This window comes from Falco peregrinus, chromosome 9 (genome assembly GCF_023634155.1).
Source record: "Falco peregrinus isolate bFalPer1 chromosome 9, bFalPer1.pri, whole genome shotgun sequence".
Taxonomy (NCBI): Eukaryota; Metazoa; Chordata; class Aves; order Falconiformes; family Falconidae; genus Falco; species Falco peregrinus.
Window position 1 is genome coordinate 34,970,971 of NC_073729.1, and position 18,341 is coordinate 34,989,311.

Genomic DNA, 18,341 nt, shown 5'->3' on the forward strand with positions numbered 1-18,341 from the left:
GGGACGACGGGAAGCCCACGGGAGACCCTTCCCCGAGGCCCCCTCAGCGTGCGCAGCTCCCTGCCCGTCACAGGCTGCCGGCCGTGGGGGGCCGCCCCCGCCTCGTCCCGGAGGCTCCTGCTCCGCGGCCTGCCCCGGGCAGCGGGCCCGCAGGCGGGGGGGCTGCAGGGGCGGCCGGGCCCGGTGGGGGGCCAGTGACATGGCCATGACAAACACTTCGCCTCTAAAGCCGAAGAGATCCCAGCTTCGGGACCCTGCGCCTCGCCGCTGCATTTGCAGACAAACCCCCAGCAGCCGCGTTTTCAGAAGTGCCACCAACCTGCAGCCTCCGCCGTGTGGCATGGGGACTGCACATATTTAGCATCCTTGAAGTTCAGGTCATTAATGGCTTTTCTCACTTGTTTACCCAATGCACAAAGTAGGGATAATAGCTTTCTTTTATCACACAGGGGTGTGATTAACATGAATTAATAAGAATTTGCAAAGTTCATTTAGATCTTGGGATTAAAAGGCTCATTTCAAGGGGCTGTTACTACGTAAAAACAAACACATGCACACAAGCGAGAACATTAAATGCATGCAATCGTTCATAATGTGCACTTACATAGCTGTTCTCTTCTAAGGTTTACAGAGAGCTACACAAACAATTAATTTAGTCAAACAACCCCCTGTGAGGTAAGTGATAGATAATGGTTTTATTTTATTGAAGGAGAAAAACTGTGTGTGGTGAATATCAAATTACAAAGTCACATATCTCTTCCTACTTTGATCGCTACTGAACATGTTTGCTATTAAGCAATATGTTTATAGACACATACCCTATGAAACATGCTAGCTTGCCATTCTTGGAGGGAAGTGAGATAGAAAGGCAATTAAAATACAAAGGTTTATTTTCTTAATGGATGAACTAGTAGATAGAAACAGAGAGAGTAGGCTAAAAATAGAGTCTAGATTAATATGGGACATATTTGTGCTCCATGTCAAATCAGAGAGCCTGGGAGAAGTAATTTTTAGCTAGTCATCCTCTACACATCTCTGCAGGGTTGATCCTGTTCTATTGATTTCTCAAAAGCAACCCTGGCTACCCAGCTTTAAAGTGGCTTGGTTACCTCTCCCTATCTCAAGACATAAACATACCTTTATTTTTTTAACATAAACCTTGAAAGCTTCCTAACTTGTATTTATCCTTTAAGTAGCAGGCAAAGGAAGGACAATCAAATCAGATGTTTTCTCAGTTGTTTTTATCGCTTTTGTAATCCTTATTAGCCCCTCCCTGCATAGAGGAGGGCTGTCCCTTTTGCTAGCCATGCTATGCATCAGCCGCCCTCTTGTGATTAACAGTGGTGCAATAAGAGTTATTAAAAGGTAGTTAGAAAAGCGGAGCAGGCAAGCTGCTGTAAACTTAGTGTAACCTGAAGCAAGCAATGAGGTATCCTCTGGTTCCTTTGGTGAATGAACTGACCTTTCCTCTTCTTTTCTTCTGGTTTTGTTTGCCATTTGTAATGCTGTTGATCGTGATTATTATCTGGCTACAGCTTCTGCTTAATGAAGGTAAGTTCTGCAGCTGATCAGATAAAATGCTCCTGCATAAAGGCTTTGTCTGTTAGCTTATCTTGAAAGTACTCTGCTAGCTATTTTTAGTCTAACATTACTTGTCACAGAAGGAAACTAAAGGGTGTTTTAGTACTGTTGGTGGCATGTGGAAAACCTGACCCAAATTATTAGGCTTTTCTGTTGAAAATGCTTATAAGATGACAGGCTGCTGCCTGCTGTTCTGCCTTACCCTCTCTCTGATAGATAATTTAAGAAAGGCAAGAGACAAGTAATTTTTGTAAATTTCTGTAAAAAGATCGCCCAGAGAGCAAGTCCAACCCTCTGATTTTGAACACTTTCAGCCTCTAGCATTATAGTTCTCTTACACTTGTCTTTTCCTGTGGGGTGGGGGTGTTACTGGAGGAGCTGTTAAGGGATCATTTTATCAATGCTGAGGCCAATAGAAAATTTTTGGAGGGAACAGGACGTGCATTTTCATTTATTTGCGTGTTTTGTGCCCCTTTCCAATCCATCACTGATTCTTATTTTTAACATGTCAGTGACTGATAACAGGCTTTGGTTTAGGCCAATAATAGGCTTGTTGATGTACTCATGACACTAAAACCTTGCTAGTCTGCTCTAATGCTGGAGCATAAGCAATCCCAGCTGATGAATCAATCATAAGGCCAAAAGCAGTGATTCTGCCATTGCACAACAGCTTTAGGAAGGAAAATAAGAAACTTTTACTTCTGTACCCTCTGTTCTTACTTAATAACGTGGTAGCCAGTCCCATAATACATCCCATAGGAACAGCAACGAGACAATAACCACAGACAGCAGAGGAACAGGAGGCACTCACCACAGCGAAGGCTTGTACTCCTCCCTTCTTTCCTGTCCTGCGTGTATATGTGCACTGGATTTTGTACCATCAGCTCCCACTTTGCATGTTTGTGCACAACTCATAACAGCCTCTGCTTGCTTCAGTAGTAAAGCATCTTCCCTCCATACACTCTGCTTCAGTAGTGACGTATACAGAGGGAAGACAGACTCAATTGCATTTCTGTGGGTAACTGAACACAGTAATTAAAATGTGTGGGTTATGAGAGGCTGTAACAGTTGTACAAGCTACTCTGAGTGACATAGGCATGACTTAGGCTGGTGTCTGTAAAGCAGACTAAAATACCCATTTTGCACAAGCAGAAGGTAGCTGTGCTACATAGTGACACTTCAGTTGAGTGTCAGCCTTTTGCAGGGATAAAGTAACTCTGGAATTTTTTGATGCTTTGAACAAGACTTTCAAGGTATGCCTACTGCGTTTACCTTCACAATTTCTTGTCCTACAATAACTGTTATTAGCACCAGACCTCCAATCCACAACCGCTCCAAATTCCATTTTCATAAGACTAATTTTTTTACATACTAGTGTGTTCACAAGATTAGGACATTAAATTTCTCAATTCCTTTAAAAAGAGAAAAATGAACCAGTGCTCACTATAGTAACTTTCTAAATAATTCAGGGACATCTACGTACTTTATGCTAGTTTACAGCAGGCATAAGTAAGAAATGACCCACCCTTCAGCTCTTCTTTTAATATAGTTGCTGATTAAGAGCTAATTGGTTAAAATCAAAACTTGTATAGGCCTCTTATTGCCTGCTTGGTTGTGGAAATCCTTTATTTCAACTGAAAAAGATTCAGAAGAGCCTTGCCTACCCCCTAGGTGGAACACACAGTGTTTGCAGCTAGGAAGAAAAGGTCATGTATGGGTATTTTAAATGTTATTTTTTAACTTATTTCTAGCGCAGATGCCCAATGCAGAAGAAATAAAGAAACAATCTTCTGATGAGCCTGATTCAGACTCTAAATCTGAGAACGAACCAACAGAGGAAGAAAGCCAGAATGACACATCCAGTACAGAAACGCAAGAGGAGACACAATCTAGTGGATCTGTGGAAAAACTGAGGCCCAAGCCTGCTTATCTGAGTTCAAATCCAAAAAGCCAAAAGCAGAGTCTTTTTGCTGTAATCTCAGACAGCTGGTCTCAGAGCCAGAATGTAAGGTATTCCTCTGTTGAGAAGAGCAATTGCTGTAACGTCATGATGGTGAGTAGCACGCCTAGACTACCTCTTTACATATCTGCTGCTTTTGTGCCTCAGCTCTTATTTGCATTCACCTCTGCCTGATTCCCCAGCCTCTTGAGTAAGGGAAAGCTGCAAGATTGGTTCCTGCTTGGTTAATGACTAATGAGACTTTTTTCCATCTTCCCTATTTGGAATGACTCCTGTTGTAGATGAGGTAAACGTAACAAAATTGTGCAGAGTAACTATCATATGTGTGTACTGTATAAATATGTGTGTGTGTATATTTACATGTATGTATATGCTTTTTTAAAGTCCTTGAGAACTGTGTTTGCAGCAGTGGCTATTGCTACCTGTTCCTCTAGGATATTTACCTCAACTGTATATAGAAACTCTCCTGTTATGTATGGCTGATCTTATGTATTTTTAAAAGCTACTTCAGGTTTCTTACAGTGGAGTATGTGACTAAAACTTAGATACATTTCACTTGCTCAATAAGAGCTGAAGCCAGAAGTCTTCTTGCAAACATGGCTGTCCCAATCCTCTTAGGCTTTATACTAATCCCAAAAGGTATATTTGAAGCAGTGGAAGGGCTTAGTGTCCTGTGTGTCTTCTCTTTCCCTGTGCCTTGACTATATGTTCCTTTGCAGAAGGGGCTCAGAAGGGAAAGCTGCCCTGTGCCTCCACTGTCACTATTCACAGTCCTGTCTACCCATTTACATTGCTGGGATTTTTGAATTGCAGCAACCGAGGTACTCGCTCACATTTACTTCTACCAGTTTTGCTGGAGCGGTAACGTTTGTTAGGCTAGAGTAGCTAAGGACTGGTATTGTCTTAAATTGCTGCAGTTGTTTGACTAGCACACCCTGAAGCTGAGCTTTGCCATGGAATCAATAATATTTCAAGTCAGAGTATTTTTGACGTCGTTAAAACCACCAAGGCCTTACCAAGTCTTTTTTTTTTTTTTTTTTTTTTTCTCTCTTTTCTTTTCATTGTTGTTCAGAGGCTAGAAAAACAATGCTAAGAATGAGCTTGGCCTTGCCTAGGCTACCGTCTGGTTCTCCTAGAGCTCTTCACATACGGAAGTATTGATTCAAACACAGCGGTTTGAAGAACTGGGGTTTAAACTTGTCTCTTGTAGGACATAATGCTCTTATTGAGTAGGAGTCTATACTTTGCTGATTGTGTTGGGTAGGTGAGGGAAGGAACGAGAACCTGTGGTCTCAAATCATTTATATCCTACTGAAAATGTAATCTCTTCTGAAAATATTGCCATGACAACTCTGTTCCTTCTTTTCTTCACCAGCTGTTGTGCACCATGCTTTCTTCTCTCACCTGGAACTTTGTCTGCCAGTTGCTCCAGATCTCTAATGTCCTGAAGATTCAACTGCTGCCATCCTCTCTGATTATCTACGTGGCTCAGCTGTTTGTTTTGCTGGGTGAAAAAGTTGTGAAAATCCTGGATTCTCTGAGGCTGGAGGGCAGAGGGCTGTTGGCTTCAGTCTTGGGGAAGAAACTGGAACAGAATGGTGATGCTCAGAGAACCACCTCAGGGTGAAAATAAAGCAGGTAGTCCCACAACCATTAGCAGCAATCCCGCTTGGCATCAGTGAGGGATACTGCAGCATTGCAGAGGGAGGTTAATTCTCTGAAGAGGAAACTTACTCAAGACTAAGTCAACATTTGCTCAGATCACTACAGCTACTTTCAGAGTGAACAGTATCGACTGGCTAAATATTAAATGGGTGACAGCACCCAGCCTCTTGCACAGTGCTTGGGTGTGTACCCTGCTCCTCTTCCACTTGATGGGGGGGTGAAGTCCTTTTTTTATAAGGAAAAAAACACTACACTGGCACCAGTGATACTCTCTGTTCATCCCTACTAATATTTGATTTCAAACAAATAAGATCAGGGCAATAACTCTGGGTGGCAGTGTATACTGGAGGTTAAATGTGGTACAGCCCAGTGAAGATTTTATTCCTACTGCAGTCAGCGCTTTTCTGATGTCCAACTTGTCAGTTCTCAAAGTAGGAAACATTTCAACACTCAGGTTTAACAAATGAAACAAGCCTACCTCCAGTTAACAAGAGGTTAATTAGAAACAAGATTTTAAACAAGAAATAATTAAGCCCTTAGTAGATACTGAGCAAGAATTTCCTTCATTTCTGGTGAGGATATGCCTTTCAGCTGCCTGGCTGATAAAGGTTAGATTGCAGCCTGAACAGGCACTCACTGACAGCTTGATTTAACCAGTTGGTGGGACCACAAGGAGGTTGGTGGGACTGGGATGAGCCATAATTTTGTGGCCTAAATGTTCATCCGGTCGTCAGGCTATGAACAGAACAGCTGCTTGCTCCTGGCATTGATGCACACATTCAATAAACTGTTTTGTGGGTTTTTTTAAAAAAATTTAAGACAAATTAGGAAGTTTCATCCCAAAGAGCACATGGTGAAAAACATTTGTCTCTGCTCCTCGTGTGAAGTAACTGTCTCTTGTCTCCAGAGTCTTGCACGGGCACTCGGTGTGCTAGTTAACACTGGGCTGCACTAATTCCGCAGCATGCCTTGTTTGTGTTTGTCTTTCCCTCCCCATGCCCAAATATTTGTCCAGAGCAGGATGCTTTTAAATAAAACTTGTTTGTCCACATTTTTATTTTTGCAAGGGCTTTATTTTGGGGGGACGAGTACGAGAGAAAATAAAATAAAATAAAAAAAAAAAAGCAAGCCGTTTGCCGCGGAAACCTCCGCCTGTGCCGGAGGGTAGCGGGGGCGAGGGCGCTTCTTCTCCGGGGACGCGTCCGCTCGCGGAGAGCGACCGGTGGGGTGTTTGAGAGATGCTGGGGACCGGCCCCGAGGGGGGCTGCCCCCGCCTCCCCCCCCCCCCCTCCCCTCCCCTCCCCCGGGAGCGCGCGCAGGGGCCGGGCCGCGCCTCGGGGCTCCCGGCAAAGCGGAGGCCGTGCCCGCCCGCCGCCCGCCTGCGCGCTGCGGAGGGAGGAGGGACGGGCGGGGGGGCCGCCTCGCTCCGCGCCTGCCCGCGGCTCCGGGGCGGTTTGGGGCGGGGGCAGCGGCTGCGGGGCCGGGAGAGCTCCCGGCTCCCCGCTCCCGCTGCCGCGCGGACCCGAGCAGGTAGGCTGTGCTGGGGGGCGGCAGGGCCCCCGGCGCTGCCCCGGGTTGCGGGTGCGGGACGTGCCCTGGTGTGGTTCGGGGCTGCATCGCTGCTTTTCCCGCAGAATCTGGCTCCTCCCGCCCGGCGGGGGAGCGGCTCCAGCTGCAGCCCCCCTGGTGCCACCGCGGGGCTGGCTCCCCTGGGCCGCCCAGGGCGCTGGCTGTCAGGCTCCCGGTTGTTCCCTTTCCTTTTTCCTTTTCTACCGAGTCTGTGTGCGCCTCAAAACACCTTGGCGAGGATTTCATCTTGTGGCTGAGTCGCCGGGCATGCCTCCTGTCTCGGTGGGGTTTCACTTGGTCAGGCTGCTGGAGTACGTTCGACCCTTCATCTCGGTGTAACAAGAAATCTTACTATCGCGAGGCATTTGCCAAACCGGCACAATTCAACTTAAACACGTTTTACCACGATCATTGCTGCAAAGAAGTAGATGAACTGAGGTGAGTCAGTAACTGAAGGTCTGGCAGGATATTGCTGCTTCTTGGGTTGCAAGGGGATGTTCGGAAGCCTGGCGATACCAGACTCTGTGTGTGTATGTGTGTGTATATATATATATCTATGCATGTCCTGGGTAGTTTTTAGTAAAAATTTATTTTATTATATTTTTAATTCATTTAATTAAAAAAAATAAAAATTTAAAAAAAATAGTGTAAATACACCCAGAGCAGCTGTAGTCTTGGCTGTCTGTCCCGTACAGTGGCACTGGAATAACAGGAGGCTGGTGCCAGTGCACAAAACCTGCTTCAGAAACCTACTGTAAGGATTGCTAGTTCCTGCAGAGCTCCCCAGTACCACAGCTATGCTGGTGGCACTGGTGGTTTACACCTGGGTTTTCTGTCTCTGAGCTATGAGGAATAACACACAATGAAATATTTGGCTGTTGAGAGTAAAGCTTTTGTGTGGGGATTTGTGTAAAGGTAGAGTGGAAAGGCCATTCTGGTTCTGCTGTGGGTCTGTGCTTCTTGCGAGGGGTTGGTGATGTGTGAGGCTGACCTGGAGAATGGGCCCAGACCTGCGGACGTGGGGACTCCGTTTGAACCGTGTAGACCTCGTGTTGTGGTCCACCTTTGTTAAAACACGTTATTCCCTGACTCTAGCTGCAAATGCCTGCCCCCCGTGCCTACCTCTGCTGAGCATTTGGAGCTCACGGTGCGAATGTAGCACCGCCTCTCAGCTGCCTTGTAGTCCGCAAGCGCTTGAGTAGCATCGGTGAGTTTTGTGCTTTAGTTTCTGTTTGCTGTTGTGTGCAGAAGGTGTTTTCTGGGCGTCGGCAGGAGTGTTGGAGCTTGTGGACTCGGGTACTGTAGTAGAGCTCCTGCCAGTGTGATTGTTTGCAGTGATTGCAAATACGTGGTTTAGGTTTGTTTTTTAAATGAAGGCTTTCTTTATAGTTTTGGATTTAATTCATATCTTGTTCACCTGGTGCAAAGCATTATTTCTCATTTGCATCCAGCACCCTCTGTCCCAGGGCAGTTTGATACTGTAGCAAGTGTGTAGATTTCTTAGCTGAAAAAGTTTGATACCAAACCTAACAAACAAAAAACCAAAAAAATGAGCACAGCATGAGTGAGAACTGCACTTTGGTAGTTTCTTTTGGCTCAGGTTAAGCCTCCTGGGAGACAGAAGCCTGCATGTCTATATAACAAACTGTACCGCAGAAGTTTTGTGACCTTTTGCACATCACTTAATCTTTTCCCCCCCCACCACCTTCTTATTCGTAAAGCATTTACTTTGCCAGCATGTTACAGGGGTGGGGTGTGTTAAACATTAAGACTCCATTGGGAAGCATTGTACATCGGAAAACCTAGGTACCCCTTAGCCCAAAACTCTGGAAGAAGTTGGTAAAAGACCCAAACCCTAACCTAGTGTAAACTCTAGTGACCTGATGTGTTTTGATGGATTTAAGTGATAAACATGTCTGAAAGCAGTATGTCACAGCATTTTGGGATAAGGTCGTGCAGCACGTTGGGATCCCCAGCTTGTCAGCGGGCCCCCTCTTGGTAACAGCTGGGTGAGCTGTGGCTGTTTACATCCCTCTCCCGGACGAGTCATGGGATGATTTAACTTGGCCCACATGTGTTTTTAGTAAATAGGAATGGGGGTTCTTGGGTCCAGCTGCATGTAGAAAAATAACTCTCGCTATTTTGGTTTGGCTCGTGGGCCCGTGTGCCCCAAGAGGGCGCAGCAGCCGCAGCGTAGCTCTTGGCTTCATTAAAACATTTTCTGATACTGAAAGGAAAAACCCATAAGTGTTGTTTTCTAGTACATAGCGTCTTTGATTAGGTGGATGGAGAATCGTGTCACTCTTCAAAGCTTTATATGTTGAAATGGGTGAGGGTCCAGCTTGCCTTAGAGAAGAACATCCCTCCCTGCGAGTACAGGGCAGTGTTGGGCTGAGGTGCCACAAACCCCATTTCTTTACAAGACCCAACTGGCCAAAGCCCTCAGCATCCTGGTCTGGGCTTCCATTTTGATCTTGCTTTAAGCAGGAGGTTGGCTGAGGTGGTGACCTGAGGAGCCCTTCACCTGTGCTTGTGATAGTGCATGTGAACGGCTCCAGGGAGCACTGCCCTTCTCTGCTCGCAGTAAAGGGCCCCCCATCCCTTTAGTGCCTCATTAAAAATCCTTGTGGCTTGCACTGGGGTCTTCTCCTTTGGCTGGGCGAGGGGGATGCTAATGGTTGCAAGTGTACGTGCTCAGCACTCTTAGCTTTTCGTATCCTTTAAAAGTTAGAGGCTGAAATGCATGACCAAGAATACAGTATATTCTAGCTTAATAGGTCTTTTAGGCTCTTAGTTGAGCAAATTATTTGCTTAATTAGGGATGTTATGGCCCTTATGCTTCTATTCCAAGCAGTTTAAGTGCTTTCAGTTGGAGACATAAAAATGTCTTAGTTGTGACACGGTGTTTGAGCCTTCCTGCTGCAGATGTAAAATCCATATGGCAGTGAGTCTTAATTGAAACCTGCTGGGATTATTATTCTCCTGCAACGTATATGAAATATTCTTAATGTGGTTGCTTTGAAAGGACTACCCTTAATTAGATATTTCTAATCAGTTAGTGCTATTCCTTTCTGTAGTTCTGTTTTTATCTAAGAAACCTGATTTTTGAGTTATATAAGCACTTTGATATTCTACACATCAAATATGACCTGTATGATTTATTCATTATTTTATGCCATGGACTTTGGGCAGAAGTTGTTGACTGCAGCATCATTAATTGTGTGGGTAAGGCCTTCCAGGTGTGTTGCATCATGAAAAGCTTGTCTGAAATCAGAGCTTGTTGCTTGAAAAGTTTGGCCTCTAAATAGGTTTTAGATTCAGATGTTTATAATACTTTCTGGTATTTGTTGCTGTTTGGTAAGACTGTTAGGTCAGTTTGCAGGGGAGTGTGCTTTGCGATTGCAAAGGAGTTTGGAGAAAGATATACAAAAGCTGATGTAGTTTAAAGCATATTCCCCAAAGCAGATTACTCCAAGGGTCTGGAATGTGTCGGTGGGAGGCTTCAGTTTTAGTGAGATGTTGCTCCATGCATGCAGGAGTCCTTCCCCTCCTAAATAATTGTTTCCATCTGCATAGTTTATTCCGTCAGCCCCTGTGCTGCTAGTGCCTGTACCATTGAGCTGTCTGCAAAACTTGGGTCTTTTGTACAAAATGAGGATCTTTCTCAGGAAATCCTCGGTGCTAGCTATGTATGAAGGGAACCTTGCTGTTGTCATACAGCAAAATAATAGGGCAACCCGCACTGGAGGACCTTTTAAAATAATATTCTGGTCTTTCTTTCATGTCTTCTCAAATTGCTAGAGGGAGAAGTGTCAGGACCCTCATATTCACGTGTGATGCCTGGCAAGCCTATTATTAATTCACTAGTTGCCTGAGAGTTGTTTAGTTTTTATATAGTATGAAATTTTGTCCATCTATGATAACTTGCAATGTCTCTGGCTACTTGAATCGATCACTGTGGATTATGGTCTGTGAGATGTCCAATGAACAGGTACACTCCCGTCCTGTGGTGGAGCCTGAGCATAGGAAGTGACCCTGAATACAACATACAGCCGAGACCTTCGTGTTTCGGCGTCCAGCTTGGCTGAGACCCAAGCACACTTCCAGGGGGTGAACTGTTTGTTGATTTTGGGGCACTGATGTACTTATCAGTTTGTCCTGTTTTTCCCTTTTGTAGAAGGTTCCTTCTAGGATGGTGGGCTTGGGGTTAGCAGTGGCGGCTGGTGTTGACATGTTACTGCCACGTGTATATTGGGAAGAGGCTGCCCAGGGAGGTAGTGAGGGCAGGGGCAGGAGCCAGCTCGACCACAGTAGCATAGCAGGCAGCCTGTGTACTAATGAATCAGCGACAGCGGGCTCCTGACCAGGAGTTATTGGTTTATACTTCTCAGTTATCCCTGCCCGGGTCACCTAATGAAGCATGGGAGATATCGCTGTAACTAAGAAACAGTGGAATGACACAAATGCAGAGCAGTCTTCACTCCCTCCTCTGCACTCTTCTCTCTGCAAGGGCTCATTTCTGAGTTAGGTGAGGTCAGTTAGTGCCTGTTTCCCAGAGGAGGTGGCGTAACAGATGTATTTTAACTTAACCTTCAGTTCTCGGTAAACCTGTGGTGTGTGCAGAAAGCATGCACACGAGGAAAGGAAGGCTGCGTGTTGGGGTGCCGGGCATCTAGAGGGCTGTTTGTAGCTCTGCTGGTTTGGGAAAATGACTTTGTGTGATGGCTTTGAAGCTGGTGTATGAGGCTGTCTTGTTGATGGTTCTTGCCATTCAACTGCATTCAAAACTTTTTCTCCACTGCTGCCACATTCACAGTTATGCGGGGGTCCTGGGGGACACTCGGGTTTCTCAGTGTCTCTGTACACAGCTGAGCGTGCTGGCAATGCCTGAATCCCCGTTTCTCCTGCCTGATGGTATTCCTGACAACCCTAACCAAGTGACCAACACTGGACATGGAAACAGTATTTCTTGCCTTGAGGGTGCCGGTAAAAGCTCCTGAGGGAACAGCAGCCTGTAACTCTTGCAAGGTCCATAGCAGGTGACCAATGTATAATGGAACTGGAAGGATATCCTCTTTAGGCAACAAATAAATACAGCTTTGCTGATGAAAGTTGTTTTTCTTGGTCAAGGTAAAGCTCAGACAATGTTAATGTTTGAAAACAGCAGGGCTGACACAGTGGAAGGAAATCCTTGCATGCCTCATAGCGGAAGGTGGACATAAGGCTGCAATATATACATCCCTGCAGCTGATCCGAGATACTGTTGTTTTGGTCAAATATTCCAGAATCCTGGACTCACTCCAGCTTCTGCATAAGAAGGGTCAAAGCAGATAAAGGTAACAGCTGTATTTAGATGGAGCATTTCCTTTGACTAACAGGAGAGGAAGGATACCTCCTGGGAGCAGTCCTCCTAACGATATTCCTAGTCCAAGAGTTTCAGAGTTCATTCACTTCGCGCTTCCTACGCTCTTGGCCAACGTAAAGCAGGCAGGGAGCTGCCGGATGTTTGGATGCCAGGAAAAGTTTGGAGCAAGCACAGAGCTGCTGGGATTGTTGCAAGGATTCAAGGCTTTATTAAATACCAGCACACATCCCGGAAAAATCATTTTGGAGAACGGCTTTTTGCGAAGATTATTCTAGCTGCAATGATGTGTTAACTGAAAGAAAGCCTAACTGGGAAGTAAATCTCTAAGTAGGACCAGGAATTGCTGCTTCAAGGCTTTCCTCTGAACTCTGCTAGCGAGGTCTGTGCAATTTTGTAATGGTTTAGCATTACCTCATAGTTAACAAGGCAAATGGGAAAGAAAAACTAGTCTTTATAAAGGTCAAGAAGCTGCGGCTTTGTTGGTAGCTGGGGATTTGTGAATATCGTTTCACCCTATACGAGTACTTTTCCTGACAGTAGTAAAGTGTCACGGTTCATTTGGACCTTTCCAAGGTTACAGGAGGATGTACACTGTGAGTCCAACTTTATTGCATGAGCTTATTAGGTAAGAAACAAACAAGGGTTCAGTCCTCTTTTGGTGGGCTTGTGCAGCTTGTTCATTCTCTAATTCATTGCTTCATTGATTCACAAATTCACTAACTCGCGTGCTTATGAGGAAGCCAGTTTCCCAGCTGATGGTGAGCATGCTTATCCTTCCTCCTCTGTCACTGTATAACTATCACAGGGGGAAGCCTGGGAGCTTCAGCAGTGTGGATGCTGATGGGTCAGCTTGAAAGCTTCTTGTGTAAGGTGATGGGCTTACATCCTCCATCGTGGAAGTCTAGTGTCTACCATTCCTGCGGGTTGTTCCAGTTAATTCTGAAGAGTTTCAGTCTTACCAGAAACTGCCCAACAGTTGCTTTTGCACAGCTGCAAGGATGGCAGGTCTTATCTCCCCCTTTCCTTTGTACCTGGTGTACATGTAGCTCTTGCTTTAGCCCAGTGGTGCTGCTCCCAGCACAGGTCAGACTGAGCTCTATCAGCGTTAGCTGTGTGTGGGCCAAAACCTGAGCAGGCGCTGCGTCAGCAGCCGGTCAAGTGATGCCTGTGTCAGAAAAGGACCCTTGTACAAAAGTTTAGTTGCTTAGACCAGCCTGGTTAAAACATACAGTCCTGAACATCAGCTGGGTTACAAGAGTTCATCAGACTAACTAAAGCTGTGAGGTAAAACATAGTTGCTATAGTTTGTCTGCTTGTATATGTGTCTTTAGATTTACTTCTATGAAATCTTTGCAGTTTTCAACTCGCCTGTGAGCCTGAATTGAAATTCTTCTTTTTTAACATATTGGATTCAAGAGTGCTTATTCAGTGGATGATCAACTGGTGTCATCTTCTTTCCTTTGCAACTGCACTCCATTACTCTGAACTTGCACACCAGGTGCAAACTGAAAAATAAAAATCTGTCTTGTGACATCACTTGACATTGATACCTGAGACTTTGTATGTCTGATGTCCTCTTTGGCCCTGCATTTACAGCAGTGGGTTTTTATACAAGAGTAAACAGCATGTGGGGATTTACAGGCACTAGTTTGGTCCCTGACTGACCTTTGAGATGATCTTGCACCACTAACCTCACCCTGCCCTGTGGTGTTCTTCCTCAAAATCCTGCACCACAAAGCTGTTCGGGAATGTCTGCAGCAAGTTCTTGTATCCCCTCATTGGCCCCTAAGTCCTAGACGATGCCTGAAATCTTCTCATCCTGGTTTTCATGAAGACTCGTGGGATTAAACTTTGTCTTTAATATTTTGGAGAAACAAGCCCTCTTCTAATGAGTTAACAACCTCTTGACTCCTAGTAGCTCTGTAAGAGCTGTGAGCTGTATTGTGCAATCAGGTTCAGCATCTCAACCACTTTTGTTCCAGCTGTTGCGTCGTTTATAGACAAAACTAGTACAGACAAGCTCTTGCATGGTGACTTCAGAGCCGGGTGCCAGCGTAGCAAAAATAGTGACAGCTGAGTTTTTAACTTCTGAGCCTTTAAAGCAGCAGCCCAGTTCTGTTTCTGTCTCAGCTCTCTTCTAGAGGACAAATGAGAATGCCCGTAAATACAAATTATGGGCTGCCTGTAATCTCCCTGCACAGAGAAGCTTGGCTTTCTTGTGATGTGGGCTTGTTGCTGCTAAAGAGATGACAAAGCAGAACAGAAATGTGTTAGGATAAATGATGAGACTTTTGAGTACAAGCACAACTGTTGCTTATGAGTGGAATAATTGGCACTTACTATTGCCTGACTGCTAAATAGGAACTTCTGCTACTAGGCTGCATTACATATTATTTTTATTTTTGGAAGTACTTGATTGAGCAATCGGGATCTGTAAAAACACCGCTCCCTTTGAGAGGGGGTATTGTTCTGTTCCCCTGCTCAGAGGCAGATGGATGTCCTACCCACACATGAGCACAGGGGCATTTCATCCCCAAATAAATGCCCTACACCCACATGTGTGGGGACCTATTTAGTAAGTATTTTTCTCTGGATCTTGAATTCAGAGTATTTAGATATTTAGTTTTTATTGCAATCATTCAACAAGACAAGCTTCGATAACACAGAGGGGTTCCAGCCTGATCTCTGAAGTAGTTTCAGCCAGTCTGACCCAACATAAAAACTTCTAGAGAGATTTTTAAAACTGTAAGATACTAAAACCTATCAAAAAAACCCTAAACAAGACATTGGTTTGAAAACTGCACTTGTACTTAGTCCACACTCTGGTCTTTAGGTGTTTCACTTTTAAATTTAATAAATAGCTTAGTTGTGTAGCTATGACCAGTCACTCCTACTTTTCTCCTCCCCCTGTCTTACCATCCTCCCTGATAGCTTATCTGAGTCAAGCTATCAGCAGCTATTGTTCAGCTGTCTCATACCCTTGGTAGCTCCAAACCATTTGCTCTGCACTGAGCGTGGGGCCGTGCCATGGGCATGACTTCTTTCAGGAGTGGATGTTTGGCATTCTTTGGGCAGTAACTCTTATGGATGCCCAAAAACACACTGACTCACAGTGGTTTCAGCCTATGGAGCCCATCCTGCTGCTTGTGATTATGGTGCAGGAAATAAACAAGATGACAACCTAATCTATCACGTCTCTGGGCTGAGAACTGGGGCAGCAGAGTAAGATAATCCATTTCTGACACTCGTCTTATCCGTAGCTCTGTTGCGCCATCCATTTCCCAGAAGGGAACAGAAAATCCAACTTGCAAAAATCAAAATGGGGTTTGCAAAATGGGCTGGGATGTGAGCTTGGGAATTTGAGCTCTTGCATATTCCTTTTTCTGTGAACATTAAGGAGGTGCAAAGTGCTCCTTGAAGGGGGTGCTGGAGGTGAGCTCTGCAGCGCGGGCTCCAGTCCCACGTGAGCTGGACTGGTGCAGCTGGGCTGGCATGAGATGGTGTTACTTGTTGCAGCCCGGGAGGGCACTGACTGCTGATCCTTTGCCCCATCTGCCTGTCTCCCATCACACCTTAGAAGGCATTTATGGCACTTAGTCAGCTGGTTGCAGTGGTAATAGCTCCCGGTGTTTGAAGGAAGTGAACAAGCAGCTTGCTGGTTATTAGTCTGGTGCCAGTCACTTCGTTCTGCCTTTAGTGTCCAGCAAGGTACAGTTTTGCATGGCACGGTACCTGGTAGGTATCAGGCACGTGTTTGAATAAGGAGGTAAACAAGGTAATTCTTGGAAACCTGCTAAGACTTATAATTTTATACCACCTGAAAATGCCCAGGAGGCAGAAACATATTCAATTTAAATTAGTAAGTCTTGGTTATTCATCAGAATAAGTGTTTTTGAGTATTAAGAATAGCTGCTGTGTCCTAGTGCTTCCTCTTATTGTTACAGCTCTTCCTTGAGCAAGGGGAATGTTTTGAGTGGTTTAAATTACATTTACAGTAGTAATTAGGTTTAAGCAACATTGCAGTTCACTTATCTGAATATACATCTGTGTCTAAGAAGTATACAATTTTTTTTTTATCCTCCCTGCACCCCCCTGCCTCTTTCACTCTCCCAAGCCATGACACTGAAGCAGGGCGTGCAGCTGAGGCAGCTGTGTACGCAGCTCTGCCCTGCCTGGTGGAGATGGCTGCTCACAGCTGCTGGCCCTATGCAAACGTGATGAAGTGGCGCTGGCTTTGCCAGCCAGCCAGTCCTGCTACAGCATCGCATCCCGCCAGATACCAGGGATCCCTCCTTTGCCCAGTGTTTGGGTTTGGTGCTTTTTTTTTTTAATGTGAGATTAACAGCCATCTGCGTACAAACAATCTCATCTTAAGGAGCATCTGTTGTTGCTGTTTGTCTGCTGCCTGAAGTCCTAATCCTCTGTTTGTTACTGCTTGGGTGCAGTAAAGCAGACGATGTGCTCCGAGGTGCAGCTCGCGGCCGCAGGCAGGTTGGGTTTTACAGTAAGGCGAGGTCTGACCGTTCAGCGTGGGGTCTGAGCCACCCCGGTGTGGGTAGAGCAGGAAGGGTCACGGGGCGATGCTGGGCAGTCAGGGAGGGGGGTGCCTCGCCCCTGCGCTTGCACTGGGCTTGACACCCCAGCTCCCCTGGGCATGCCTGTGTCCCTCCCAGCAGGCTGACACACTGGGTCTCGCCTTGTGAAGTGGTCACGGGCAGAAGCACTTTGCAGGGGCTGAGCGTTGCTGTGGCTGTAGCTTGACAGCTGCTGAGCCCGGAGGTGCTTGTTTGGTCCCCGGGCTCCGGGCAGAGCAGAGCCAGTGGCTGTGCGGGGCTGGCTGCTGGGAGCCCTGTCTGCTAGCCAGATGCGGTTGTGATGGAGCACCTTGCCCCGAGCCGCGGCCTGGGTGCTGCCTCTCTGGCAGACTGGGAACAAGCTGGGACTTGGGTAATCTCACCGCCTGGGTGACTCAGAAACTGTAATAATCTCTTAATCTTAATGGGTCCATGTGATGGATAGGTAACGCTGCTTGAGGATTTTCTTGCTATCTGATGGGGTTGAGGGGGGATATATTATTTTCAGGCTTTCCTAATACTGTGTACTCTGTAAAAATAAACTTGCTGGAGAAAAAAGAATTACACGACAGAGCTTTCAGCTACATTCATGTTCTTCCTCTCTACTTCACATTGCCATGTCTTTAGTTGCATTTGGTTTTCATGGTAACAGATTACTTTGGGGATACTTGAAAAACATAATGCTGCCATAGCATCTTGTGATGCAGCTTATGAACGTTGTGTTCAAGCTGACCTGACTGCACTGACACTGAGCTCTGTCAGGCAGCGTTTGGAGGCAGGTCTCCCAGCCTGCTGGGATCCCTGCGGTCTGGCAGAGAATTCCTGTAGTCTTTAGGTGTCCAGCCAGCACCTGCTTTGCCCAGCTGAAATTCCTGATTATCCAAAAGCATGTTCGAAGTTTTTCCCCCTCCTTTTTGGTCCTGAAAAATATCAGGTTTACTGAGCGAGCCAAGTTGTGTCAGTTTGGCAGGATGTGTAGATACCTTCAGAAATAACTTGTGCATTAGAGCTGTGATGATAACAGCGCTGGATCTGTATCAGTGATTTCATTTGAACTAATTGGCTGCTGAGAACATTGGTATATCTCTTTGTCTCCATATTTGAGTAAGATTCAGCTCCTGTGATCCAGATGATCTCGTCCTAGTGAGCTTGGCTCATCTCTAATGACGCCAGGAAGACTGTCCTGGAGCATGAAACATGCTGGAGAGCTCGAAACTAGAGCTGGAATATTTATCCTGATTCACTTTGTCCGAAAATGCAGACTCAGCTGGCCTCATGTCCTATTCCTCCACCTCTTTTTATTTTTTTTTTCCTCCCAAGCTAGGAAATAAGCTTGCTTCTCTCAAATAATATGAATAACCAAAGTCCAGACAGGAGTCTGAAAGGCTGTAGGTAGTAGTAGTGCAGCTGTTATTATCCACAGAGATCTTAAACTTTCAGTAGTGCTTGTGTACTGCTTTAGATGAGTAGTCCAAGCTGAATATATTACTAAAGAATTCTGTTTTCATTCTGGATACTTTAAAATTGTCTCAGTTGGGCAAAAAGCCTGGCTGAATTATTACTGCTGCATTAGAAACCTGTGAAGATGAAGCTCGCTCATATGAGGGACTGGCAGCCTGTCTGTCTG

General features: G+C 45.6%; 2 protein-coding genes across 7 annotated transcripts in view; both read left to right on the plus strand.

The window, feature by feature from the left end:
- The first annotated feature begins 94 nt into the window (after positions 1-94).
- Positions 95-6,275, plus strand: ADIG (adipogenin). Of its 3 annotated transcripts, none has more exons than XM_055814251.1 (4): positions 95-675; positions 1,536-1,551; positions 3,338-3,634; positions 4,917-6,275. In XM_055814251.1, the coding sequence occupies exons 2-4, from the start codon at positions 1,546-1,548 to the stop codon at positions 5,166-5,168; spliced, it is 555 nt and encodes a 184-aa protein (XP_055670226.1). In that variant the 5' UTR covers positions 95-675; positions 1,536-1,545; the 3' UTR covers positions 5,169-6,275. The 3 variants fall into 3 exon arrangements, with proteins under 3 accessions (XP_055670226.1, XP_027640335.1, XP_027640334.1); XM_027784534.2 differs by lacking the exon at positions 95-675 and adding an exon at positions 697-1,365; XM_027784533.2 differs by lacking the exon at positions 95-675 and having other exon boundaries at positions 701-1,551; positions 3,333-3,634.
- An 811-nt stretch (positions 6,276-7,086) lies between these two features.
- Positions 7,087-18,341, plus strand: part of ARHGAP40 (Rho GTPase activating protein 40) — a 42,533-nt gene continuing 31,278 nt past the window's right edge. Inside the window, exons 1-2 of one of the 4 annotated variants that reach the window (XM_027784513.2) lie at positions 7,087-7,213; positions 7,871-7,982. Coding sequence is in view for 1 of the 4 variants with exons in the window: in XM_027784508.2 (XP_027640309.1) it covers positions 12,725-12,765 (41 nt within the window). In the remaining 3 variants the exon portion in view is untranslated. Of the gene's footprint in view, positions 7,214-7,870; positions 7,983-12,122; positions 12,520-12,568; positions 12,766-18,341 lie in introns of those variants that run through there. The other 3 variants (XM_027784511.2, XM_027784510.2, XM_027784508.2) reach the window with 3 other exon arrangements.

Coding starts and splice junctions, on each gene's coding strand:
- ADIG (XM_027784533.2), top strand. CDS start 1,425: ATGAGGTATCCTCTGGTTCCTTTGGTGAATGAACTGACCTTTCCTCTT. Junction 1,552..3,332: donor ACAGCTTCTGCTTAATGAAG/GTAAGTTCTGCA, acceptor ACTTATTTCTAG/CGCAGATGCCCAATGCAGAA. Junction 3,635..4,916: donor ATTGCTGTAACGTCATGATG/GTGAGTAGCACG, acceptor TTTCTTCACCAG/CTGTTGTGCACCATGCTTTC.